The 27,000-nt window shown below is 38.3% G+C and overlaps 1 protein-coding gene across 1 annotated transcript in view; it reads right to left on the minus strand.

The window, feature by feature from the left end:
• The window catches only part of UNC79 (unc-79 homolog, NALCN channel complex subunit), a 220,807-nt gene that overhangs the window by 140,990 nt on the left and 52,817 nt on the right, over positions 1 to 27,000 (minus strand). The window contains exons 7-12 of the mRNA XM_040256595.1: positions 22,366 to 22,454; positions 21,706 to 21,746; positions 19,183 to 19,211; positions 12,146 to 12,375; positions 10,111 to 10,282; positions 8,344 to 8,574 (exon numbers count right to left, since the gene is read on the minus strand). Coding sequence (XP_040112529.1) covers positions 8,344 to 8,574; positions 10,111 to 10,282; positions 12,146 to 12,375; positions 19,183 to 19,211; positions 21,706 to 21,746; positions 22,366 to 22,454 — 792 coding nt within the window. The remainder of the gene's footprint in view (positions 1 to 8,343; positions 8,575 to 10,110; positions 10,283 to 12,145; positions 12,376 to 19,182; positions 19,212 to 21,705; positions 21,747 to 22,365; positions 22,455 to 27,000) is intronic.

Below are 27,000 nucleotides of genomic sequence, written 5' to 3' on the forward strand. Positions count from 1 at the left end.
AATGGATAAGAAAGATGAGCAAATGAGCAGATAAGAAAGATGAGAAAGATAAGCAGATGAATGGAGAAAATGAGAAAGATGAGAAAGATAAGAAATGAGAAAATGAGAAAGATGAGAAAGATAAGAAAGATGAGAAAGATAAGAAAATGATAAGCAAATGAATGGAGAAAATGAGAAAATGATAAGCAGATGAATGGAGAAAATGAGAAAGATGAGAAAGATAAGAAAATGAGAAAGATGAGAAAGATAAGAAAGATAAGAAAGATGAGAAAATGAGCAGATGAATGGCTAAGAAAGATGAGCAAATGAGCAGATAAGAAAGATGAGAAAGATAAGCAGATGTCCCTCAGCAGATGAATGGATAAGAAAGCTGTGGTACATATACAGAATGAAGTATTACTCAGCCAGTATTACTCAGATGAATGGATAAGAAAGCTGTGGTACATATACACAATGAAGTATTACTAAAAAGAACACATTTGAATCAGTTCTAATGAGGTGGATGAAACTGGAGCCTGGAGAGTGAAGTAAGCCAGAAAGAAAACCACCAATACAGTATACTAACACATACGTATGGAATTTAGAAAGATGGTAATAATAACCCTGTATGTGAGACAGCAAAAGAGACACAGATGTATAGAACAGTCTTTTGGACTCTGTGGGAGAAGGCGAGGGTGGGATGATTTGGGAGAATGGCATTGAAACCTGTATAATATCATATGTGAAACGAATCACCAGACCATTCATGCTCAATTCATGATACAGGATGCTTGGGGCTGGTGCACTGGGATGACCCAGAGCAGTGGTACGGGGAGAGAATTGGGAGGGGGGTTCAGGATGGGGAACATGTGCACACCTGTGGCAGATTCATGTTGATGTATGGTAAAACCAACACAATATTGTAAAGTAATTAGCCTCCAATTAAAATAAATAAATTTATATTAAAAAAATAAAATAAATGGCGATCTGCCAAATCTGAGTTCTGTAACAGTTTGTGTAAATCTTTTATAAATAAGACTATTTTAATATTGTTGGTTTGATAAAAACAGCTGCATCTTCTGAGTTACCAGCACTGAGTATGATATGAACACAGTTTTTATTCTACATGGGTTTACTAGTCAAATAAGGTAATATTATATTTACTAGATGTTTAAATTATAAGACAGATTTCATTTTCATCAAATTAAATTGTTATGACAAGCTTTATTTCAACAGTAATTGTGTTTTATGACATATCTTCTTGGAAGTAGTTTCCAAAATCTTTTTCATAACATGAAATTAAATTTATATTAAGTTACATGAGTGATATTCATGGAATATCCAGATCATTTCTAAATAAGTTTAATTTTATCTACTTTTGGCTTCTTATTTTTACAGAGATGCTAAAATTATTTGGATCTGCTAATAAATATGTTTATTTTGCCATGCTGAGAAATTACACTATGAAAAAGCATATCCAGTAGAAGTTATGATAGAAGTTATCAGCACTAGTATAACAGTATAATCATACAACTATGATAGTATAAAACAAAAATAGATTAATCATAAACTTTGCTACAAAATGCTGGTATGTGACGAGCAATTCACAGTTGTTTACCTCCTGGTCTTTGAAAAACAGAGATCATTAAGTGTTGAAAATTATAATCAATATATAAATGAAACTTCTAGAAATAATAAGGGTGAAGGAAAAAAACCTCTGTATGCAGAATATTCAAAGAATGTAGGATATGTGTTTTGTTAAGGAAAGAAAGAGTAATTCTGTCCTAAAGTAGTTATTTAGAGGTTGTATAAAGGTTATCCAGGTGAGAAAGAGGAAAGTGAAGGGCAGAAATATGACTGAAAATAGAAAATTGTATAGGATCTGTTGGAGGGGGAGGGGGGAGATGGGCACACATCTTCATCGTGTCCTCAATTATTTAAGAAAACCAAGTCTTTTCAATGTTAAAAAAGCTAATTTTTAAAATTATCACATTAGATTCCATTTTTATTTTTGAAATTTGAATTGCCAGTTTGGTTGAATGGATAATTAAGTATTATTTCATAGCAATATATCATCCTGATTAATTGAGCATCCAAACCTTTTGACTTTTTGACAGCTTTAGATATTTTGCTTCCAAAAATCAAATCCTAAATAAAATCTTGATCTTAAATTGACTTTGAGACTTCTGAGATGGCTTTCAGAAAATCTCAAGGGATTCTTCTCTCCTAGTAAAAAGAGACGTTAAACTAATTAGGTCTGTTTGATATGTTGAACTGCATGAAAAGCATTGGCAAGAGATGCTTAACCCTCTCTAGTTTATATCTATATAGGTAAATATTTTTAACATAAATATTTCAGAAATTATATGGAATTTGTAAAAATTATATGTCCTTTGTGTTCATGATTATATTTTTATGCTGCTTTGCCTGATAGTAGACAATAATGGAATAATTTTAACATCATAATTCCAGTTACTCTCATCAGATCTTTAATTACAGCCACTTTACTTTTTAAATTAACTTTTATTGGAGTACAGTTGATTTACAATGTTGTATCAGTTTCTGCTGTGTAGCAAAGTGAATCAATTATACACATGCACTGTGCTTCCAACTCTTTGCAACCCTGTTGACCACAGCCGGCCAGGCTCCTCTGTCCAAGGAATTCTCTAGGCAAGAATACTGGAGTGGGTTGCCATTTCCTCTTCCAGGGGATCTTCCTGATGCAGGGATCAAACCTGGGTCTCCTGCATTGCAGGCAGATTCTTTACCATCTGAGCCACCAGGGAAGCCTTACTCCAGTATTCTTGTCTAGAGAATCCCATGGACAAAGGAACCTGGGTGGCTAGAGTCCATAGTGTCACACAGAGTCCAACATGACTGAAGAGACTTAGCATGCATGCATAGTCATTTACAGAAGCTTAATAAAAATCTGTTCTCCTTGTAACTGGAGATAATAGGAAAAATTGGTTATGTTATCAAGGCTTTGACTGAAACGTCATACTTGGGAAAGATACTCAAAGAATAAAATATGACCAGACAGCTTTAAAGAACTGAGGTGGACATTATGAAGCCCATGCTTATAAAGCCCTCTTGGAAAAACCAGCCTACTACTTGACTTTTGATGTCCCCAGTCTATAAGCAAATAAGAAAAGTCATTTTCTGACAGACCCAGAAACCTTACAGCATTCGAGGGATCTCAAAAAGAAAAATTCACCCAAATCTACAAATACTGCAAATAAATATGACAAATTCTTGGCTTGGCTTCCCAGCATGGAAAGGCCTTTAAAAGTCCAATCTGAGGTTCTCGAAAAAACTTGCAGCAAAACAGACTCTTGAAGGCCCATGTGGTCAAATACCACTTTTGTTGTATGTAAATAATCAGGCCAAATTTAATGAGACTAGACTTACTTTGTGAACAGAATATCTTACTCTAATTATCTTCGGTCAAAACTGGGAAAATTAAGAAATTGTTTGTTTCAACAGAAAACTATACTCACACTTGTGGGTTATTAGATCTAGTCCTGTTCACTGAGCTATTTTTCACCTCTTTATAAACTGGATCCTGCTGTCTTGCACACTTTGTGAGTAATTAATGTCCCCAATTGTTTTTCCTACCTTTCTGACTTGGTGTCACTGAGAACTAAAACCTGACTGCCCGGATCCTTACTGAGACTCTAGGCTGTCTTGTCCCAAAGCCCAGCAGGCAACTTGACATAAACTTCAAAAGACTTCTTGCTTCAACAGTTTAGGCCACTCGGGAAGTTCACCAAACACCCACATCTTCCAGGCTCTGCTCTAGAAAATAACCATGCCAGTGACACTGATGAATTCATCATCATCTGAAGGTGCTTCAAGCCCAGCATCTAGAAATCTTGACTGTTTTCCTTAGGCCGTAGAAACTAGGTTTATAGTCTACTCTAACCACTAATCTTTGTTTTCTATTTCCTTATTCTAATTTATGTTCTTTTGCATATCTCTTACCTAGCAGTTCCTAACCCAAAATCTTCTCTCCAAGTCAATCAACCTAGATTCCTTTTTGTGTGAAACTTCTAAGGAAGTTGCAGATGGGAGAAATGTGGGGAGGCACTCAGACCCCCAGAGTTGGTATAAAGATTACATTAAATGGAAACATTTGCACTAAAGAAGATGCAGAGAGAAATCTTATCTAAACTTCCTTTATCTGACTAAACCAGAGCCTCCAGAAAGTATGGCTTCTATTAAGCCCCTCCAAAGGGAGTTCTTGTGAATTCAGCTGCCTTGGAGAAAGGCTGCTCATTTCCATTAGCATAAAAACACCCAAAAGAACTTTCCCTATCTTCCCCTTCAAGCCTCCTCACAAATGCCCCTCACACTCTGGAAGTTTGGTATATAAACTTTTTATCTCCAGTATTGAAAAAAGCTTCCCATCAGTGAGTACTTCTGTGTGTAAATGTAAATAAACTTTGTCTCTCCTCTTGTTAATAACAAGTCAGTTCTGTCAATTAGTCGTGTCCGACTTTGTAACCCCATGGACTGCAGCATCCCAGGCTTCCCTATCCATCACCAACTCCCAAACCTTGCTCAAACTCATGTCCATCAAGTCAATGATGCCATCCAACCATTTTATCCTCTGTCGTCCCCTTTTCCTCCACGTTCAATGTTTCCCAGTATTGGGGTATTTTCCAATGAGTCAGTTCCTCACATCAGGCGGCCAAAGTATTGCAGCTTCAGCTTCAGCATCAGTCCTTCCAATGAATATTCAGGACTGATCTCCTTTATGATTGACTGATTTGATCTCCTTGCAGTCCAATGGACTCTCGAGAGTCTTCTCCAACACCACAGTTCAAAAGCATCAGTTCTTTGGCACTCAGCTTTCTTTATACTTCAACTCTCACATCCATACATGACTACTGGAAAAACCATAGCTTTGACTAGACAGACCTTTGTTGGCAAAGTAGTGTCTCTGCTTTTTAATATGCTATTTAGGTTTGTCATAGCTTTTATTCCAAGGAGCAAATGTCTTTTAATGCCATGGCTGTAGTACCATCTGCAGTGATTTTGGAGCCCAAGAAAATAAAGTCTGTTACCATTTCCATTGTTTCCCAATTTATTTGCCATGAAGTGATGGGAACAGATGCCATGACCTTAGTTTATTGAATGTTGATTTTTAAGCCATCTTTTTCTCTCCCCTCTTTCACTTTCATCGAGAGGCTCTTCAGTTCCTCTTTGCTTTCTACCGTAAGGGTGGTGTCATTTGCATATCTGATATTATTGATATTTCTCCTGGCAATCTTAATTCCAGCTTGTGCTTCTTCCAGCCCAGTGTTTCTCATGATGTACTCTGCATAGAAGTTAAATAAGCAGGGTGACAACACACAGCTTTGACGTACTCCTTTCCCAATTTGGAACCATTCTGTTGTTCCACATCTGGTTCTAACTGTTGCTTCTTGACCAGCATCCAGATTTCTCAGGAGGCAGGTAAGGTGGTCTGGTATTCCCATCACTTTAAGAATTTTCCATAGTTTGTTGTGATCCACACAGTCAAAGGTTTTGGCATAGTCAATGAAGCAGTAGATGTTTTTCTGGAACTCTCTTGCTTTTTGTATGATCCAGTGGATGTTGGCAATTTGATCTCTGGTTCCTCTGCCTTTTCTAAATCTAGTTTGAACGTTTGGAAATTCTCGCCAATTACATGCAGGCTCCCAACTGCTGGAGCCAACTTGGAAGAGGAAAAGTTTTCCTCCCAATATAATCATGTCCTCTTATTTTTCAGAATTCATGGGGTTCCAGGCAAGAATACTGGAGTGGGTTGCCATTTCCTTCTTCAGGTGATTTTCCTGACACAGGGATCAAACCCATGTCTCCTGCATTGGCAGGCGTTCTTTACCACTAGCACCGCTTGGGAAGCTCTTTTCAGAATCATATCACACTAATTCTTTACTATTCCAAAATAAACAATAATTGAAAACATATCAACACAGACAAAGAATGCCAGGAAACGGGGAATTTCCATTATGCAAAAATCTGATTTTAAATATGTCAGTAGGTGGCACCAAAGAAGAAAGAAGTGTATCTTGATAAATGCACAGAATGCTTTGACTCCTGGAAATCTAATAAAACCTACTCTTTAGAAGGTATGTGTTATGTTTTCTTCTTAAAATTCTTATTTAAACTGAAAACTGCTTCAAATTTTCATTGAAAGCAAACCCCAAAATCACAAATAAAAATAAAACTTAGAAAATACCTTGAAATAAATTTCATGTATTACTGGCAGAAACTGATTCTAGATATCCATCTTCTTAGCAGCTGTGCATCTGAAACCTGTGATCCAATAAGGCAGAAGCAAGAGAACAAGCACAGAGAAATCTGTCCTAGAGCCAGAAGAAAAGGAGCATTTGGGCAGTTCCTTTGTGGCTCAGCTGGTAAAGAATCTGCCGGCAATGCAGGAGACCTGGGTTCGATCCCTGAGTTGGGAAGATCCCCTGGAGAAGGGCCTGGAGGATGCCATGGACTGTATAATCCATGAGATCCCAAACAGTTGGACATGACTGAGCAACTTTCACTTTCACCTTAAATCTTTTGGGCATTCCACATGAGAGGGCAGGGACCATTCATCCCTAGATATATATGTCAAACCACAGAAACTGCTCCTAGTCAACTGTTAGCCTTTCCCCAAACGAGAAAAAGGCTGAGCTCTAGCAGCCTCAAGGAAAGGCTATTTTATTTCCTGTTTCTTAGTTAAAATATTCAGTGATGTCAGGAAAGAATAGTCCCTTAAATTTTTTAAAGATATGTCACACATTCATCTTGCCATTCTTCCCCATCTCAAACTAACATCAAAACAGCATATCAGCTAAAATGCAACTACTAAACTCATTTAGGACTTCCCTGGTGGCTCAGACGGAAAAGTGTCTGTCTACAATGCGGGAGACAGCTCTACTGACTAAATTAAAGAGAGGTGTTCCTCTTCTACAGACACTGATAACACTCTAGTAGCTAAGATAGTGCCAGCAGACAGGGTAGGGCTCCAGAGAAAGAGAACCAGGCATGGTTTTCTTGACAGAAGAGAAGCCACTTTCACTTAAGCCATTTTGTGATCTAAGCCTGTTCACAATGCTTGCCCTTGAACAGGTCACAGTAATCAACAATTTTAAGGATAGTAATAAAGGAAAATCAGTCAAGAAACAATAGTCTAACAATAAAAGAGTCCTAGTTCCTCCTCAAGGAATCTACCTCACAATCTGATACATACTTTTGAGTTCTGCAGGAAGCAAGGCCCCCACCCAAGTGGAGGATGGGGACGACACGCGGAGACTCCCGACTGGTCAGAATCTAAGGAATGATGGTGTTGACCTTTTCTGACCCTCTTGACTTTAATCAACTAAAGCTTAGACTCTGTCCCTCTTTGCCCCAGTTCTATGCTGAATTCTCCTCTGCTCAAGCCCCTTCATGAATATGCACGTATCCTTAGCCTAAAAGGTCTCCAATTTTGCTGTTGAGAGATACTGCCTTGGAAAGATCCCTGGTGTCCTCCTTACTTGCTGCAAGTATTAAGAAATCCTTCCTTCTCATGATCTTTGCCTTGGCTTGTATCTTTTAGTTCAACACCCACTGAGAAGTAAACCCAGGTTTTCAGTAACAATAGTGCTTCTCCCAAGTCCTCCTCTCCAACAAGGTCCAAGCTGTAGGTCTTGATGAAAAAAGATGAGTATTTTATAGCAGGACAAGAAAATTTTAAACCTAAAAATTCTTCTCTGCCCATTTAGGCTTCCTCCTTCCCCTTTAGTACATGTTATGCAATTGCATTAACCAGACTTCCTTAGGAGATAACATTCCTTCTTAATTGCATCAAGTATCACAACTGCTTGGGAAATAACTTTCCTTCTTATCTTGTAAGAGGCCATGATGACCTGTGACCCACTCAGCTCAGTTCAGTTCAGTCGCTCAGTCGTGTCTGACTCTTTGCAACCCCACTGACAGCAGCATTACTCACTTAGTATGTGTAGATCTGGATTGTGTTAACTGTCAATAATACATCACTTGACATAAAACCCTTTGTCTCGAAATTTTACATATCTGTGCTATGGCCTCCAAAGGGCAGAACAATCCTCAGAGCTTTCTGAAAGACTGTCTCTTGGGTTATAATCCTCAGGTTGGCTCAAATAATATTTCCCCTTTCTTTTTTTTTTAAACTTTTCTTTTTTTAATTGGGGTATAGCTAATTAACGATGTTGTTAATTTAGTTAGTTAGATAGTTTCAGGTGATCAGCAAAGGGACTCATTCATACATAGACATGTATCCATTCTCCCCTCCATTTCTTTCCTAGATAAATTATTGATTAATTTTTTTTTTTTTTTTTTTTTTTGGTGACAGCCTCCACTTACCCGGGCAAATTCCATTGGTTTGGGAAGAAGGCACATGACCATGACATCAAAGCGAACATCACATACTGTCTTCAACCACTTGGTGACAAACTGAGGCTTCAGCTTTTCTACCAAACTTCCAACTTCATCATCCATCATATACGCTGTGGAGTGAAACCACTGAAACACCATGGCCACAAGCCTGGCCAAGCTTTCTGTAGGAGTATTCTCACTGGGTGTGCAGAGGCTCACCTGGAAATAGATTAGATTCTCCTTCAGCCTCAGTACATAATATGTTTGTTTAAAGACAAAAAAAAAAAAAAAAAAGGATGTCCCTGATAATCCATTTGAAATAGGCAGTCCTACATAAATGATGGAGGACCATTTATCCTGAAACTGTGTTCTTCTCTACAGAGAGACGAACTGCAACAACTTCCCCTCAAGACTGCACCTCCCAATAAGCTTTTTCACCTAAAAGAAATCAATTACATATTCTGTACCAGGTAAATACTTTTAAAAAGTTAAGTCTACAAAGTAAAATTTCATAAATACCTTTAGTGCAAAAATAATCTATATATATTTCAGTTTCAAAATGATCAGATACACCAAGAATTTCCTAGCAGTAATAATTCTGAAAACTTAAGAGCACCACCCCTCAGTTCACCACATTATAGACTTTTCAAAACTGTTCACCATTTATTCATTAACATTTTATTAAGCTCTGAAGTAGGGTTCAGGAATATAAAAAATAAATAATACATTATCTTTGCCTCAATGAGTTCACAATAGTAGTCTGTTTGTCATGAGATAATAAGTTCTAGGAGCGAGACATGCAAAATCAATAATTAAACTCCAATTTGATAAAGCAAAACAAAGCAAAAAAATATATGAAAGCATAAAAGAGATGTATCACTATGGAGACTTAGTCTGTTTCTCCAATGGGCAAAAACAAAAGTCTGCTTCTCTGTAGAACTGTCAAATTCAGCATTCTTGGAACTTTGGATCTGTATGTTTGATCTTTCCTGAATGAATACTTCAGTTGACTCAGTCAATAGAGGTCAAATTCCCTGCAATGGTTTGGCAATAATTTTTCTGGCTGTGTTACAGACTTGTCATAAATACACAAAAAGATCCACAGTAACTGAACTTGCAAACAAAATATTACGTCAGTGGGAGGTGAATGATCTATAAGTTATATTGAATCCAATATTTCACAATATACTCTAGCAACTTACCCACTTGTTTCTTGTCAAAATGTGCATTTCCAACAGTTTAGAATCTGGCACAAAAGGTTCCAACACCTGGCTATTCATCAGAATCAACAAGGGATCTTTTTAAAAAGTTCCCAAGGTTCTGGGATGGAATCTGGGCAATGACATTTTTAAAAAGCCTTCTGGGTAAATCCAATGTGCAGTCACTGTCCTAGAGTATAGACTTCCTATGCTAAGGTTGGCTTCTCAGAGGGAGCAGTGGTAAAGAATCTGCCTGCCAGTGCAGGAGACGCAAGAGATGTGGGGTTCGATCCCTGACTCAGGAAGATCCCCTGGAGGAGGAAATGGTAATCCACTCCAGTATTCTTGCCAGGAAAATTCTATGGATAGAGGAAAGTGGTGGGCTACAGTCCCGGGAGACATGACTGAGCACACACACACTGGTGGTGGTGAACACTAAGGTTAATTTTTCACCGTTTACTATTTACTTCCCTAAAAAGAACAGAAGAAACTCATCACCAGGGCAATGTTGGAATAAAACATAAGATATTAGAGATTAGTTAACTTCTTTTCTTACTAAGAACCATATTCCAAATTGACTGAGTAGCCGCTGGTCGTGTTTATCATCATCCTTGTTGTCAAAGTCAGCATTATCCAGGGAATGGTGCGAAGAGGAAAGACCCAGCTGCCGCCGGCGATTCAGCTCATGTTCCCGCTGCTCAGCGTGGAACTCGGCTTCTTTCAACAAGCTGCAGAAGAGGAGAAATTTCAGCTGAGACTACCCAAAAGCACACTCAAGATTACAACCCCATTCAGAGCAATTACTTCACGAGTTTTCAAGCATTACTCGTTGTTCTCCTTTAAATTGGAAGGAGCCTCATGTCTTTGTTATTTTCTACTCCATCCCCATCTCAAAGATGTATAAACTGAGGCACAAAGAGGCTACTTCCTCCAATCAATAAGAATCAACCAGAACTGATGCCTTCTGGCTTTAAGTTCACCAATCATCCCATTAGAAGCCAATGCTTCTCCTATATCTAATGTGAAGCTATGAAAGAAAAAAGTGAAAGCGAAAGTCACTCCATCATGCCAGATTCTTGGCAACCCGATGGACTATACAGTCCACAGAATTCTCCAGGCCAGAATACTGGAGTAAGTAGCTTTTCCGTTCTCCAGGGGATCTTCCCAACCCAGGGATCGAACCCAGGTCTCCTGCATTGCAGGCGGATTTGACCAGCTGAGCCACAAGGGAAGTCCCATATGAAGCTATGTGGACATCAAATGCATGATCAAGGACAGTTTGAGGAACTGATACTCAAAGGGAAAAACATTTAATATCTAGAATTCAAAAACCTAATAGTGAACAAAAAAGATTCCTTTTTCAATTTTCTAAGAAAATGACAATTTTAAAGAATAATACACAATGTTGGCAAGGGTGTAGCAAAAACTATCATGATGTATGAAATTCACATACACTCTTTGAAAATCAGTTTGGTAATGCATCAAGTGTCCTTAAAATATTCATACCCTTTGACCCAGTCAGCCACATCTGGTCATCTACCCTAAATAAATAAAAAATACAGGACTGGCACTATACACAAAATAGTTATCAGAGTTATTTATAACAGTAAAAATAATGGAAGAAATTGAAGTGTCTAATGGTGGAGGAAAATAATCTAGATAAATATTATGTACCCACTAAAAATGATAAATGTGGAAACTACACAACATGGAAAGAAGCTAATGGTATAATGTTATATCAAAAAGAATGTGGATACACTGTGATTACAATTATATAAGTAAAATAAGCATTTGAATAAAACTAGAAGAACATATGCAAAAAACAACTGATGATGATGACAGCAGTATGGCTGTTTTTTTCTCTTTCCAAACTTTCTGCATTGTTTTATTTAGCAAACATTTACTGCACTTCCACATGTGTTGGCCACTGGGATAAGAGAAACAGAAGACTTAGTCCTTATCTTTAAAACATACATTCTAATATTGTTTCTTTATCTTTAAAAAGCTTGTCTCAGTGAATAGTATACAAAAAGAGAATAAGTCTAGAGTTATCACTTGTAAAGCTCCCTTTTTTCATGTGATAGAAAAAGCCAGCTGCCTGCAGGATCTGGTCCATCTTACTCCACAGCCTTCTGGTTTACTCCAATACCGAATGGTCTAGAGTTCTCCCATCCTTCGCTGCTGCAGTCAAGTCTGGGACACCTCTATCCCACCCCTACTCTCTGACTGGCACCTCCTCTCCATTCCCTGAGAGTCCCATCTCTGTGTTGTCACTGTGCTCACCACTTTGGCTGGCAAATTCATGCTTCCATTTTTACAGACCCCCCCTGCCATGGGTAACTTGAAGGCAGAGACCATATTTCACTTTCTTCTGTCTTCCATTGCCTACCACATGCCTGGCACATAACTGGCATTCCATAAAAATACTTGTTGAATGAGTGAATTAAAACATCACCACTGCAACATTGTAGAAAGTGAGCTGTCTGGCTGAGGGCTCTTGAAGTTAAATTAAGTGTGCACATCTCAATGGGGAAAGGGTGGCTCAGAGAGAAGGCAGAGTTTTCAGGGAAAGCTACTAACAACCCTATTACCTAATCACGGCCTCCACGGCACAGACAAGCTCCTCAGCGCCACATTCCCGGGTGTTGATGGGTGGAGGGGAGGTTTGATAGAGGTGGGTCTCTGAGGCAGCCCCCACTTCGTTACTGTGGTGATTTGAGTGGCATCTTTTGCAGTACCGAACAGGCCTGTTTCCGTGACGACCACAGCATCCTGCTGAAAAGCAGGTGACCACAGCTCTTCTAACATGGGAACTGCAGTTCTAGAAGGAGAAGAGTGAAATCAATTAAAATTCACCACTGAGGTAAACTGGGCTAATAATTGGAACAAATGGAAATTTCTAGGGCCACTAGAAGAGGCAGGACTTTCCTGAAGTGTCACTAGTTTCCAAAATGCAGCTCATCTCTAACCAGTTAGATTTCAGCCATGGTTCAAAATTAAGGTGAGAAGTGGTTTCTATTCGTGTTAAGTAGTAGAAACTCTCTAAATATGAATGAAACTGTGTTAAAAAGTCCTCTATAAAGTGACCTCAGCCATGTGGCATGGGGTGTGGGGGGCTTCCTAGATTATCTCAAGTTAGTGTTTCAATAGTTTTCAGCAGAAATATGAAAAAAAAAAAAAAAAAAGAAAACTGTGGTCCAGAGAAAGCATGGCACAGCACATCAGGGTAGAAAACAATGTTAAACCCTAAAATAAACTTTCAAAATTATTTTATCCATCTCCTAAAGACCACATTTCTATTGCAGCTCATCTGTCCTTGATGCATTCAAGGACAGGTAGGGAGCTGTGCTGTGCTCAGCTGATGGCCCAGAAGCTGGCCTGCCCATCCCCACCAGCGTTCTTTCTATCAAGACCTAAAGAATATGTCAGTTGATAACATGGAACATCAAAGCACAGTAATAACCATTCATAGATGCAGCTGTTGAACATCAGCTACAGAAAAAGAATCAACAGATGAAGTGTGAAAAATGGTGCAGTGAAAAAGAGAGATCCAGAGTTTAGGGGAGTTTATTATCAGAGCTGCCCTGACAAGAAGCAGAGGGGCAAGGCAGCACCCACGCCCACATCAAGTAACTTGAGGAGCAATCAGGAAATATCCCTGACCTCTCCATAAAAGTGTACCCAAGCCTGTTAGAGATGCCACCACCACATACTCAACAGCTTGTGTCAGAGAGCATTTCACCCTTTTGATAGAGCTTATTAAGATGGAAAACACTGAAAAAGAATATGATTATATGTATATGTATAACTGAATCACTTGCATGTCCACATGAAACTAACAGAACATTGTAAATCAACTATTATCCAATAACATTTTGTTTAAATATGGAATCAGAGAAATAATACCCTAAGCCATTATGAACTCAGGGCTTGGAGAAGACTGGAGAACCTTCCATGACAGATATCCTGGGGAAACAGAAGAAAGAAAAAACCAAGCACAAAACCTACATCCAGACATTGACCATGTGTTGAATTGCTTATCGGAAAAATCATTTCAAAGTAAGGCTTGTTCCACTTCGATTTTAGCACAAGGCTTTGGATACAAGTGCTGGGAAATCTCATTTTCTGAACAGGACTCAGGTCAATAAATCATAAAAACAAGTTTAAATTTTTATGATCTTTTTTCCCTTTTATTAATGTTTTTTAAATTATTTGTTAAAATACTGTATTTCTTCTGCACCGAGGCCTACGTCTTCTTCAGTATTCAAGTCAGTCCTGACTTCTCCAAGTGAGGTATATTTCTTGCTTTGTGCTCTTTCTCTTTCACATACTAAGTTTCATTCTGGAAGCACATGAATCCTTACCAGTTTGGGACTTCTCCAAACCAAACCAAACCACACCACTAGCAACATGGTTTATGTCAGAGTATATTGTTAGTGTTTATTTCTTCCTTTTAATTGTAATTAGTCTTTGTTCCTCGGGGATTCCCACTGTTACATAAACAATGGAATGTTGATATGGGTTTAGTGTGAAGAAAGAAAAGGCAACCCACTCCAGTATTCTTGCCTGGAAAATCCCATGTACAAAAGAGCCTGGAGGGCTATAGTCCTTGGGGTCAAAAAGAGTCAGACATGACTGAGCAACTAAGAGACAGAACAGACGGGTTTAGTGGGTAGTTATTAGCTATAATAAAGTCCTGATGTTTAAGGCCTACAATCTCCTATCCTATTTCCTGGTCACAAGTTATTTACATTCTTTCCACATGCAAATTCCTGGCAGGAGGTTCAAGGTGGTCTCATTAAATGAAGTCCAGCGGTGGTTGAGGCTCTCTGGGTTTGGTTCCTCAGATAGACTTCCATGTGCCTTGAACCTAAATGGGCTGTGCCGGCTTGAACTAAGGAAACACGGCTGAGTAATACTCGTGTGACTCCCAAGGCAATTTCTAAAAAGACATGCTGCTTCTAAAAAGACATCTTAGGGTCTGAGAAAGTTCTCTCTTCAGAAGCTTCCTCATCAGGATACTCTTCTCAGGATTCTGTCGTGGCCCAGGCATATGGAGAGGCAGTAAGTCTCTACTCAACAGGGCTGGCTAGGCCCAGCCTTCCAGTCACCCCATCCCAGAGCCCTAACATATGATCCAGGTGCCACTAGATAATTCCAGCCCCTGGCTATTCAAGTCTCCCCAGTGCGTGCATGCATGCTCAGTCACTAAGTCGTGTCCAACTTTTTGTGACCCCATGGACTGTAGTCCACCAGGCTCCTCTGTCCATGGGATTTCCCAGGCAAGAATACTGGAGTGGGCTGCCATTTCCTCCTCCAGGAGACCTTCCAAACCATGTCTCCTCCATTGGCAGGTGGATTTTTTTTTACCAATAAGCCACCTGGGAAGCTGTTAGTTTTCCCAGATGAAGCCCCAAATATCATCAAGCAGAGATAGGCTGTGGACTGTGCCCTGCCCAAATCCCTGACCCTCAGAATCTAAAAGCATAATTAAACAATTGTTGTTTCATGCTGCTACATTTTGAGTGATTCCTTAGGTAGCATCTGGATATACTGCATACATTAGTATCCGGAATACAAACTGAAAGTCAACCTAACCTGCTTTATCACCACGTGCCATCAATTCCAAATAATATCAGTGATAAAATACTTTGCCCCTAAATAACCTTTGGTTGGTCCAAGTTCTAAACAATTGCTATGGTTCCTACTGTTTTTTCGATTTTTTTTTTTAGTTGAAGTGAGATTTGGACAATAAAGAAGGCCGAACACCGAAGAATCGATGCTTTTGAGCTGTGGTGTTGGAGAAGACTCTTGAGAGTCCCTTGGACTGCAAGGAGATCCAACCAGTCCATCCTAAAGGAAACAAATCTTGAATATTCATTAGAAGCACCAATGCTGAAGCTGAAGCTCCAATACTTCGGCCACCTGATGCAGAGTCAACTCATTGGAAAAGACCCTGATGCTGGGAAGTACAGAAGGCAAGAGGAGAAGGGGATGGCAAAGGGTGAGACGGTTGGATGGCATCACTGAGTTTGAGCAAGCTCCAGGAAATGGTGAAGGACAGGGAAGCCTGGCATGCTGCAGTCCATGGGGTTGCGAAGAGTCGAACACAACTGAACGACTGAACAACAACAATAGTTGATTTACAACATTGTGTTAATTTCTCTACAGCACCTACTAAGTTTAAATAGGGCTTCGCTGGTGGCTTAGAGGGTAAAGAATCTGCCTGCAATGTGGGAAACCCGGGATAATATATTTCCAAGCCACAGACAGTCCTCAACCCTGTCAGCTCAGCTACATGCATTCATTTCAAAAGTAAACCAGAGAGATTTCTCTTGAGTTCAGATTCAGCTGGGTATGTTTTCATATGTTCACTCAAACCACACTGTTTCACTGCTTGGAATTTTTTTTCCACAATTTTATTTATTTATTGGCTACACTGGGTCTCGTTGCTTTGTGCAGGCTTTCTCTAGTTGCAATGTGTGGGCTTCTCATTGTAGTGGCTTCTCTCGTTGAGAAGCTTCAGTAGTTGCAGCACGTGGGCTCAGTATACGGTACACAGACTTAGTTGCTCCATGGCATGTGGAATCTTCCCAGACCAGGGATCAAACCCATGTCCCCTGCATTGGCAGGTGCATTCTTATCCACTGCACCACCAGAGAAATCCTCACTGCTTAGAATTTTAAACATAAATAATTCCAAGTGGTGTCATAGAATAACAAAAATGAAATTAAGAAAAGTCTGTCTCGCAAAAGAGACACAGATGTATAGAACAGTCTTTTGGACTCTGTGGGAGAGGGAGAGGGTGGGATGATTTAGGAGAATGGCATTGAAACATGTATAATATCATATAAGAAACGAATCACCAGTCTAGGTTCGATGCAGGATACAGGATGCTTGGGGCTGGTGCACTGGGATGACCCAGAGAGATGGTATGGGGAGGGAGGTGGGAGGGGGGTTCAGGATTGGGAACACGTGTACACCCGTGGCGGATTCATGTTGATGTATGGCAAAGCCAATACAGTATTGTAAAATAAAATAAAGTAAAATAATTTTAAAAATAAAAATAAATTTTAAAAAGAAGTTAAAAAAAAGAAAGAAAAGTCTGTCTCTTGATGCTTATTTGACATAATCTTTTTTTTTACTGTAATATAGTTGATTTACAATGTATTTGATACAATCTTGACTTTTATTTCAAACCTACAATTCAAATGTAGAAATATCTAGTACTGAAAGAGGTAAAGACACAAGCTTTGGCCAAAGCAAGCTTGAAACATTCTGATCTATTATGAACCAAATAAAAGTTGTCAAAATGAACTTTCATATAAAATACATTTATTAAAGAATAAGTAATAAAATGTGCTAATTTTAAGCTTTTACCGAAAATAATTTTGTCACATAAATGAGGAGAGTGTTAAAAAACGATCCATTGTGGGTGTCAAATATGTTAGGTATACCACCAGAGCCATGTCAATTTAGAAAATAAAACTGTTTCTCATCCTAGTCTCTCCAGCTTGTAAAAGATTCTCAAAGTAGTAAATAGCCTCAGGATAAAAATGAAATCAAAAGTATGGTGAATGACTATGATCCTTTGTTAAAACTTCCGAAAGATATAAGGTGATGCCCAGTTGAGCGTCTCTGCTAGAACATAGCTTCTAATAATGTGAAGGGCAGACTGAAATGCCCACAATATAAAAGGAACTGTCTCAAAAAGAATTACAGATGTGGCTTTGAGGACACTGAACTCCAATGAGATTCATAGAAAATCCTCAAAGTGTTGAAGAAAGGCAGACTAGTAAAAGCACCACCAGAAGACTAAAAGGGACACACACAGTGCAACACAAAAAGAGGTCTATGGAACCCTATTTCTACATGCAGGAGGCAGACTGAGAGAGTTACTCAGTTGCAACATGGGCTATTTCTTATTGAAAAGTAAACATGTCTTAGAGAGTGGAGGAAAGATCCCAGGACAAAAATGAAGTAGGAAACTACTCCCAAGAAGCAAAATCAGACCCTAATCAAGGCACATTTGCTATCCCTGGAGGCAGAAGAACTGCTGACATGTTCATGGCTGGAGTTGCTAAGACTAGTAACAGCTATCTGCTTGCTCTTCCTCTTTTTGAACAGAGGTCTATTGCTGTCATCCTTACCCCTGTCTCACCATTTTGTGTTGAGTATGTAGAGGGCGCATAACTTGCTTTTTAATTCACCAGTCTCTGGTTCAAGAAAATTTGTAGCTGAAGGGTTTCATCAGTGAGCAGACCAGATGCAGAACAAGACAATGGACTTTAAGCCTGAAGCCATAAGCGGGTTAGACTTTTCCAGGTCTTGTAAGGTGGTAAGAATATTTGTCATACGGAAAGAATGTAAGTAATTATGTCCAGAAGGTGAATTGTGGTAGATTAAATATGGTCACAAAATTCTTGCTGCTCCTTCTCTAAAAGAGGAGGAGTCTATTTGCCCACTTGTTTAAACTGGGCTGTGCTTTGGACTTGCTTTGATCAATGGAATGCAGCAGAAGTGATGCTGTGCTAACCACTGAGCTTCAGTCTCAAAAGTCCTTGCAGCCTCCTCTCTCACTTTCTCAGAACCCTCATACCTTGAGAACAAATCCAGCCTAGCCTCCTGGAAGATGAGACATCTAATGGAAAGAGAGAGGGCCAGACACCCCAGTCATCCCAACCATTCCAGCCATCCCAGTTGAGGCTCCAGACATGTAAGTAAAGTCATCTGGGACCAGCCAATTGCCAGCAAACCCACTGACTGACTGCAAATACCTGAGTGAGCCTAGAGGAGTTTATCAAGAGAACTATCTAGGTGAGCGTAGGCAGGGCTGCTGATCCACAAAATTGTGATCAAACAAATGTTTGCTGTTGTTAAGTTAATACATTTTAGGATAGTTTATTACATGGCAATAGAAAACTGAAACAGCCCTCCAAAGGTATGCACTCATAATCAACTCCTAAAACGTTTAAATGACATGTACATGGTCTCATAGCCATATGGGAAGACAGCTGACCAGAATCTAAGTATCTCAATCAACCAGCTCAGAGTTCTTTGCATGACATCATACTACCTTCTCTTGTATTTCTCAAACAACTAGAGCAAGAAAAGAAGATGGAAATAGCTCAGGGAAAGTGTCATGAACAGTGGCTATTTGAAGGAAGAATCTTTAAGTAGAGATATCATTCACCTCATATACAAATATGTATTTTCCATATATATTTGGTCTGGTTATATTTTTGACACACAAGTATTGGACCACTTGCACTCCACTTCCAAACAATAAAGATTTTTAGCAAACAAGATCATCATTTACCAAAACTAAATTGCATTGTCACTCATTTTTGTATTTAGATTTCTACCCCAGAGTTACACATATGCTTTTATTTCATATTATTTTTCAAAAACACTGTGCATATGATGGGTAAGCAAAAGCAGAAATGGAAATAGAGACCATCGAGACATAGCAATCTTGCATGCTGAATAATTTCTTTTCCCCCTTCACAAATACAGTGACATGTACATACTGGGAAACCATGGTGCAGAAATGAGACAGATGTCAATGAATGAATTTACATACAAACACAGCAAATCATGCCGCAGCACACAGATGGTTTGCTCTTACCTTCTTCTGACATATAGCAGATATTTCAGCTGTAAGGGGAAGGTACACAAAATATCAACAAAAAATAGAGCCCATTTTTAATAAGGGCAGCCACGAAGAGGAGTAAAAACAAGCTTAGTAACACAACCTCCAGATTTGGCCAAAACACCTTTCTCCTTTGTCTCATGAATTGTCATCTACTCATTCTTAATGAGATTAAAAATACCTGTGTGCCACAAATACTTTACCTATTCCTAGAAATAATTAAACCTTCTCAGATATGACTTAGAATTCAGATCAAATAATTTTAATCTCACTCAGTCATTTGACAGAGAACAAAATTGAGGGTTATAGGAGTTCTTCAGGATCATCCAAGCTACCAGTGGTAGAGACCAATCAATCCAGAAATGTCTCTGGATTCCCTGTCTACTGCTCTTCCATTATGCTATGACACTGAGTTGATGTGATATACTCAGAGTTTCGCCATGGAGATGATTTGCTATATCAGAACTGTAGAAAAAAACTTAATAACTTAAATGAATTAAGACTCAAACTCTCAACTAACATCAGTCCTTAACTAGTGCAAAACCAGCTGCAGGCTTATTAAGAGAAAACATCTTATTAAGAGAAAATCCATGGATAGGTCAGTTGGAGTAAGGCTGTCAAACTACCTTAGTACTTCAGGATTAAGTTTAATAAATGGATAAAACTCTTTGTAGTAGGCATACCATTTATCTCCAATAAAATTGGTGGTTGACAAAACTTGAAAATAATTTTCTAAGAATCTGTTAATACTTCCCCTGAAATAGTAAGTGCTCAAAAAATAAATTAAATCATTGTTAATAGCCTATATCACAACTTACTAACAAAATCAAAGGTAAATGTCTCCCAAACTCCATCTGGAAATTATGAATTAGTGAATGTCAAATCAATGAGATTAACAACTCAGTTTTTAAAACAGATTTTGTTTAATTAATGGTTATTTAATAGTTTGATATCCTGGCATTTATCTTAAGCTGAGGTTAGTGGGTCATCTCTCTGGATAAGTAATGAAAAGTTATTGTCAATTTTCTTCAACAGATGAATATCATCTGGACATGACCAGAATTCAGCAACATATGTATACAGTAAGTCCCCTACATACAAGCACGTTTCAGCCTGAGAGAGCATTTGTAAGTCCAATTTGTTCATCACGTGCAACAAAGTTAGCCTAGGGACCCAACTAACACAATCAGCTATATATACCACTGCTTTCATGCTTGCTTCCAGACATTCTGGGCTTGAAAGAAATATACTGTACTTGTGGAGAATGCACACACCCCAGACATTCCAGACACGTGAACTAACTTACGAGATCAGACATGCGAACACGTTTGCATCTCTGAAAGTTCACAACTGGAAGAGTTGTATGTAGGGGACTTAACTGTATTTAAAATGTAATATAGAACCTGACTATGGGTTTTACCTCAGAGCATTGAAAGTTCACTTGCAAGGTAGCCTAATTTAAGAGGGAAAAAGTTACCTTTACCTATGTAAACCCAAATCTTTTTACAGATATTCTTATATAAATTTTTTCAATGTCTCTTTGAAGGATATAGAGCTGACATTATTGATCCATTTTACAAATGCAGAGCACTCATTAAATAATTTATTTCTTAAGGTTGAGATAATCTAATATTGAGTTAAACTATAAGGAAATAGTGTATAATTATCATTAAGCAAAGTACTTTAGTTTTTTTAAAAAAAACTGAATTTAGTTAACATAAGGTGTTTACACGTAAATTCTTTCATGTAAGTTCTTTATTATCTACCTCTGAAGTTATAGATCAAGTTCCTCCTGTGTGCCTGATCTATACTCAGTATGCCCCCAGCTTTTTCCACCTTTCATCTTTCCTCTGCTTTCCTGAGTATTTTTCCTGGTCATTTCAGCCTGCAGTTAGGTGACTGGAATATCTGCCTCCCCATATATAGAGAAATGTTCTGTCTTTGACCTGCCAGCTTACCAGGCATAGCTTTCAGAACTCTAACAAACTGCAAACATTACAATCTCATCTTTTCACTGAGATGGGCCAGATATATTTATTTATCCCCATTTTAATGAAGGAGAAACTGACACTCAAGATGACTGAATGATTTTCCGTAAAAACACAGAGCTAGTAACAGTGGCAGAAGACCCATTATTCAATGCTCTTCTCACTGATGTTCTTTATTCTCTTTCTGACCTGGCACAGCAAGCATATCATTGGCAACACCTGTTATATACACAGAAAATCCCTTAAGACAGAATTCAGCTTTGGTCATACAGAATCCCAATTCCAACATCTACCCTTAATTTTGGTAGAAGTGATACTTCTTCCTTTAATATTCACTTGTGGGTATATTACAACCAAGACATTGATACAATGCTTCATATAAAGGAATATTCATAGCAAATAATACTTTGGTTGCTGTCTTTGTAAAATAAAAACAGTAGAAAAGGAGACAAATCACCTGTACCATCTGTCACAATTACTTATTATTCATCCTTCCTGAAGTAAACCATACCTTGCGGCAGAAGAACATCAATCAGCCATTCACTGTGGTCCCTATAAAGAACAACAGAATCCATTTTTGAGCCTTTCTGCAATGTTATCCTTCCACATGAATGTTTATAAGCTGTACGCTATTGTTAAAACACTTTTAATAGAAAGGACATGTAATTAAGAGCACTAGCCTAATAAACTTTTTAAATGCTTAATGCATTCCAGTTAAATTTTAAATTATAGGCATTTCATCATATTCAGTTATCTTTAAATGATATTCTCCAGATGCTAATTAAGTCAGCCAAAATACAGCATGATTTGTAGAAAGCTGAGTGTGACTCTGTGAAACTAACAAGCACAGAAAAACCATATGAATTTTATGTCACATTTGAAAACCACAGCTTTCTTTTCTTTTTCACTGTGGCCTTTTTAACAGGGTCATTTGAAAATTGGAGCTGTTTTTTAAGTGGAATTGCTGTCTTTTGTCACATGGAGAGAAATACTGGAACATTTCAAAGCTGACGTCTTTTCAAATGAAAGTTTGCTATATATTAAATATCTGACAAGCTAACCTTTAAAAAACAGAGAGGCTAATGGGAAATGAGGGTAACGTAATCAGTATAAGACAAAGTGATTATTTTTCTCAGCGTCACCCTATTAGATTGCCTTTTCTTGCACCTACCCTGCAATCCGCTGGCTGCATTCTTCACAGAGATACAACGGGGGTGGTTTATCACCCAAAGCTACAGACAAGGAGGGGTCTATACACATCTGAAACACAGGAAAAGACAGAATGAACTCTCTTGCCCTGTTTATCACATCCCCTATGCCAAGGACACAAATGTTTCAATAACAGATTTTCTAAAGCAAAGCAGAATAAACACTTTTTAGTAAAACCCATTCAACCTAAAATTGTTTTTCCAACATGGCAATTTAAATGTGACTAGCATGGTTTTTCATTTCTCTTATTTGCAATGCAAGTAACAAGTAGTGTCAAGAAGTCCACCCTCATTTTATAAAGATAAAAAATCATCTCATTCACTGGCTGTTCAAATTGCTTCTGTATTACTCACATAGTAATTCCTTCTTTAATGTGGTAAACACAGTAATCTCTCTTTGGGAAAAGGAAAATGCATTATTAAAATGTAAAAATCATAACTGTTAGCAAAATGCTGGTAGTAGAGAATTTTGCTTCTCAATAGACCTCATTCAGAAAATTTAGCATTAAATCTAACATTGAGTGATTCCCTTTTCTTACTCAGGAATCTAAAATCTAGATATCCAACTTTCACTTTCAGGTGTTTTGTTTTGGTTTTTTTTTTTTTGTCCACATATGATCTGTAGTTTAACTGTGCAGTATTCTGTTCAATTATTTATGGCTGTTTTCATTAGCCTAAGTTCAAACATGAAAAGTGTTAATGTTAGGTGATCACTAGGATATTTCAAATACTTGGATGTTTTAAATCAAATGGACAAAATATTCGATGACTAACTGGATTTTGTACTTTGCATTAGTCTAAATATTTATGACTTACCAAAGAAATTTTGAATTCTGTTCCTGCCCTTCAAGAAATAATCAATCCATGCTATAGCTAAGTATGTAGTTAACATGCCTAGGACACAAAGTCTTCTAAAACTTCACTCTGCCTTTTCTTTAGTTTTTGTTGCTTTTTTTTAACCAATTTAAAGGGACAAGTGAACTGAACTAATAATCCAAATAGCTTGTCATTTAAAGTTAAAACCCTTAGGGGTTTCAATGGTTGCAGAAGCAAGAGTTAGAATTTCTAAATTTAAATAATTATACCATCAAAATCTGTAAATTATATATTCCCTAGTGCTAAAGGCCCAGTGTGAAAATTTTCCTTAGGTAGGATTCATGCTTACTTTGATGCAACAAATAACCACTTTTTGGCGAGTCAAATCAGGGACTGGCAAACTTTCTGCAAATGGCCAAAGGGTAAATATTTCAGGTTTTGTGGGTCATATATTCTCTGTCACAACTACTCAACCCTGCTGTTGTAGCATAATAGCAGCCAGAGACAATGAATAAGCAAATGAGCATAGCTGTGTTCCAATAAAACTTTATTTGCAAAAACAGGCAGCAGGCCAAATTTGGCTGAGAGCCATAGCCATAGCCATTGCTGACTCCTGTGTAAGGTAATTCTCTGGGATCCAAATATTTCACAAGGTGATATTTCAAGTAGCACCAAGTAAAACCAAAAAGCAGAGTGTGGTATAATAGATTATATTTCCAACATACTTTCATTTTAGAATCTATCATAACTTTCAGCTGTTGCTCTTACTTTTTTGTAACCTATTGCAAAAAAAATAGATAATATTTTTCTATTTGGCAAATTATTATGTAACCAGGCTTCTCTGGTGGCTCAGCTGGTAAAGAATCTGCCTGCAAAGTGGGAGATCTGGGTTCGATCCCTGGGTTGAGAAGATCCCCTGGAGAAGAGAAAGGAAGATCCCCACTCCAGTATTCTGGCCTGGAGAATTCCATGGACTGTATAGTCCATGGGGTCGCAAAGAGAAAGACATGACTGAACAACTTTCACTATTATGTAACCAAGCAGGACCTGATGGGGCCTCCCGGAGACAGACACTTCCCCCAAGCTTCTGCTGTAGCTCCTCTCTGAAGTTACCCAGATAACAGTATCTGATGAACATTTCTCAGGTTGTTTTGTAGATACTAAAACCACCACCAAATGGAAGAAATTTATTTGATGATCATGAGCATGTAGCCCCAGACATACTGTGCCTAAGGACTGATAATGTTAACCCCTGTGACACCGCTGTGTTACCTCACCTTCAATCAGTCGGAGAATTATGCTCGAACTGACCACAGACCACCCTGAGACCGCCCCCAGCTCCCTCACCTCACTTGGCCTTTGCAGATGCTTTGCTGTGTCAGCACTACCTGTCCCAGATTATTTGTACAGCACATTACAATAAATGCTGCACTTGCCTTCACCACAACCTGCTATCAGTAGTTTTAACTTTACTGCACGCAGGTGGGGCAACCCAAGCTTAGTTTGGTAACAATTACTGCCTAGTGTTATGCCTCTCTGTTATGGAGATACTGGGTTTTTTGTGAAGATAAATCCATTTTCCCTGAGGTTTTCCCATGTGCCCTATATGGACCTGTTCTTCAGTATAGTTAATTTGCTGTCATTTCTATTGTGTCATTGATACTTCTGTTAGGTAAAGATATTTTTTCATTCCACTCCCCCCAAAAAACTCCTAGGATGTTATAACTATAAATAGTTAATAGTGATTAGCTAGTTGACCTCTGACATGTTAAATGAATTAACATAACCCATAACTAGATTTGTGGCTAGTACTGTCAATCCCATTCTACTCTGAACAGATCAGTTTACAACCATATTAATATGTTCATATCTGACTGATCTGTTACATGTTAAAATAGATATTTTCTGTCTATAAATATAATACATGCCCAAGGCAGAGGCTTCAGAAAATGGAGAAAAGGAAGGAAGAAAGTCTAAATAGCTCATTAATCCTCCATCTCAATGCAGTCACTAGTAACATTTTAATGAGCATTATCAGTTCATTTTCACTGTGAATGGGAATATAAAATCCTTATACCTAATTTTTAAGCTAAATAGGCATCATACTGTGTAATTTCATAATTTCCTTCTCATTTAACATTATTCTATAAGCATCTGAATTTGAGGTAACTTGATTTATTGTCCTATGCTCATATCTCCATGTATTTGGGGAGTGCTTATATTGTAAAGAAAGAGCAACCCTAAGCCAGACCTGTGGTAAAACCAGCCCCAGCACAGGAAGCGTCAGTAATAATATTACCTCTCTGGGAAGTGTAGAGCAAAACTGCAAAAGGAAGTTCTTTAGGAAAACTGGGGTTGAGAAAGTAAACTTTTGGGGATGAGAAAAACTTTTTAGAACTAGATAGAGGTGGTGGTTGCATAATATTGTGAATGTGATAAATGCCACTGAATTGTCCACTTTAAAACAGTTAGTTTTATGCTACGTGAATTTTACCTCCATTTAAAAAATGACAGAAGGTAGAATGGTTTGGCTTATTTTGGAGGACTGGCTATAGGGAATGGCCTGTGAAAAGTGAAGCTGGTCCAGAGGAGAGGACTGGACTGTTTGCCTAGAAGAGAGGTAGAATTTCTAATTCATGATGATTTCTGTGGGAAGGAAGCCAAAAACCATTTCTAATCAGAATGCAGCCTGACATAAAATCAAGTAAAAATAACTGGAAAATTAGACAGATTTTCTGTTGATGTCTGGGTAAACCAAAAGAGGGCATTGTGACTCAGGCAGAAAGAAGAAAAGATAGATATAGAAACCAGGGGAACTGTGAAAGTCTCATCACTGTGAAGAATTAAGCTGAATTCTGTGAATAACATTCAAACTCACCTGCGTTTAGCTCAAAATGTCCTCACACCAGCAAGTACCTATGAACCCCAGATGTCTACAGACGTTCACAGAAGGGCACACACAGTAGATGGGAGAGGACTGTGCTGCCATTGTTGGGTTACCCTCACATGCTCTTTCTCAGCATGAAAGTGTTAGTTGCTCAGTCGTGTCTGACTCTTTGCAACCCCAGGGACTATAGCCTGCCAGGTTTCTCTGTCCATGGGATTCTCCAGGCAAGAATACTGGAGTGGGTTGCCATGCCCTTCTCCGGGGGATCTTCCCAACCCAGGACTCAAACCTGAGTCTCCTGTACTGCAGACAGATTTTTTACTGTCTGAGCCACCAGGAAGCATAAATTCATCCAATTTGCTTTCATCAAAAGAAAAGATAAAGCATAATAACACAAAGATGTTCTTTGTTGGTAAAATATGTCTAGATGACAATGTGATGACCGGCACTCCTTTTCCACTTCTGGTATATGAAACATATTTTATTTCATTTATATTTTTGTGGTTCCATTTGTACTTTTTATATCTCATTTACCTTTTCTACTCTGTTTCTATAAAATGATAATATTATTTTTCTATTATTTGGTAATCTTCACAGTCTACCTCTCTACCTATCTGTAGAACAAGGGAGATAAACTCCAATGACAATAGGTTCTAAAAAGTAACTTGAACTTTAGTCACTTGGCCTAATTCCCACTTGGCCTAATATAAAAATTAACCTTTGTAAATCCAGACACAGGTCTCTCTATCCTAGTGTTGTATCTGACAAATATACCATAAATAATTTTCTTAAGTGATGTGATCATTTTTCTTAATATTCAACTTCAAAAATTCAGGGTGGTAACAGGACAGAACCAATTTGATGTGGAAGAAAAAGAATAAGGCTGAGAGTCAAG

The sequence above is a fragment of the Oryx dammah genome, unplaced genomic scaffold (genome assembly GCF_014754425.2).
Source record: "Oryx dammah isolate SB20612 unplaced genomic scaffold, SCBI_Odam_1.1 HiC_scaffold_16, whole genome shotgun sequence".
Taxonomy (NCBI): domain Eukaryota; kingdom Metazoa; phylum Chordata; class Mammalia; order Artiodactyla; family Bovidae; genus Oryx; species Oryx dammah.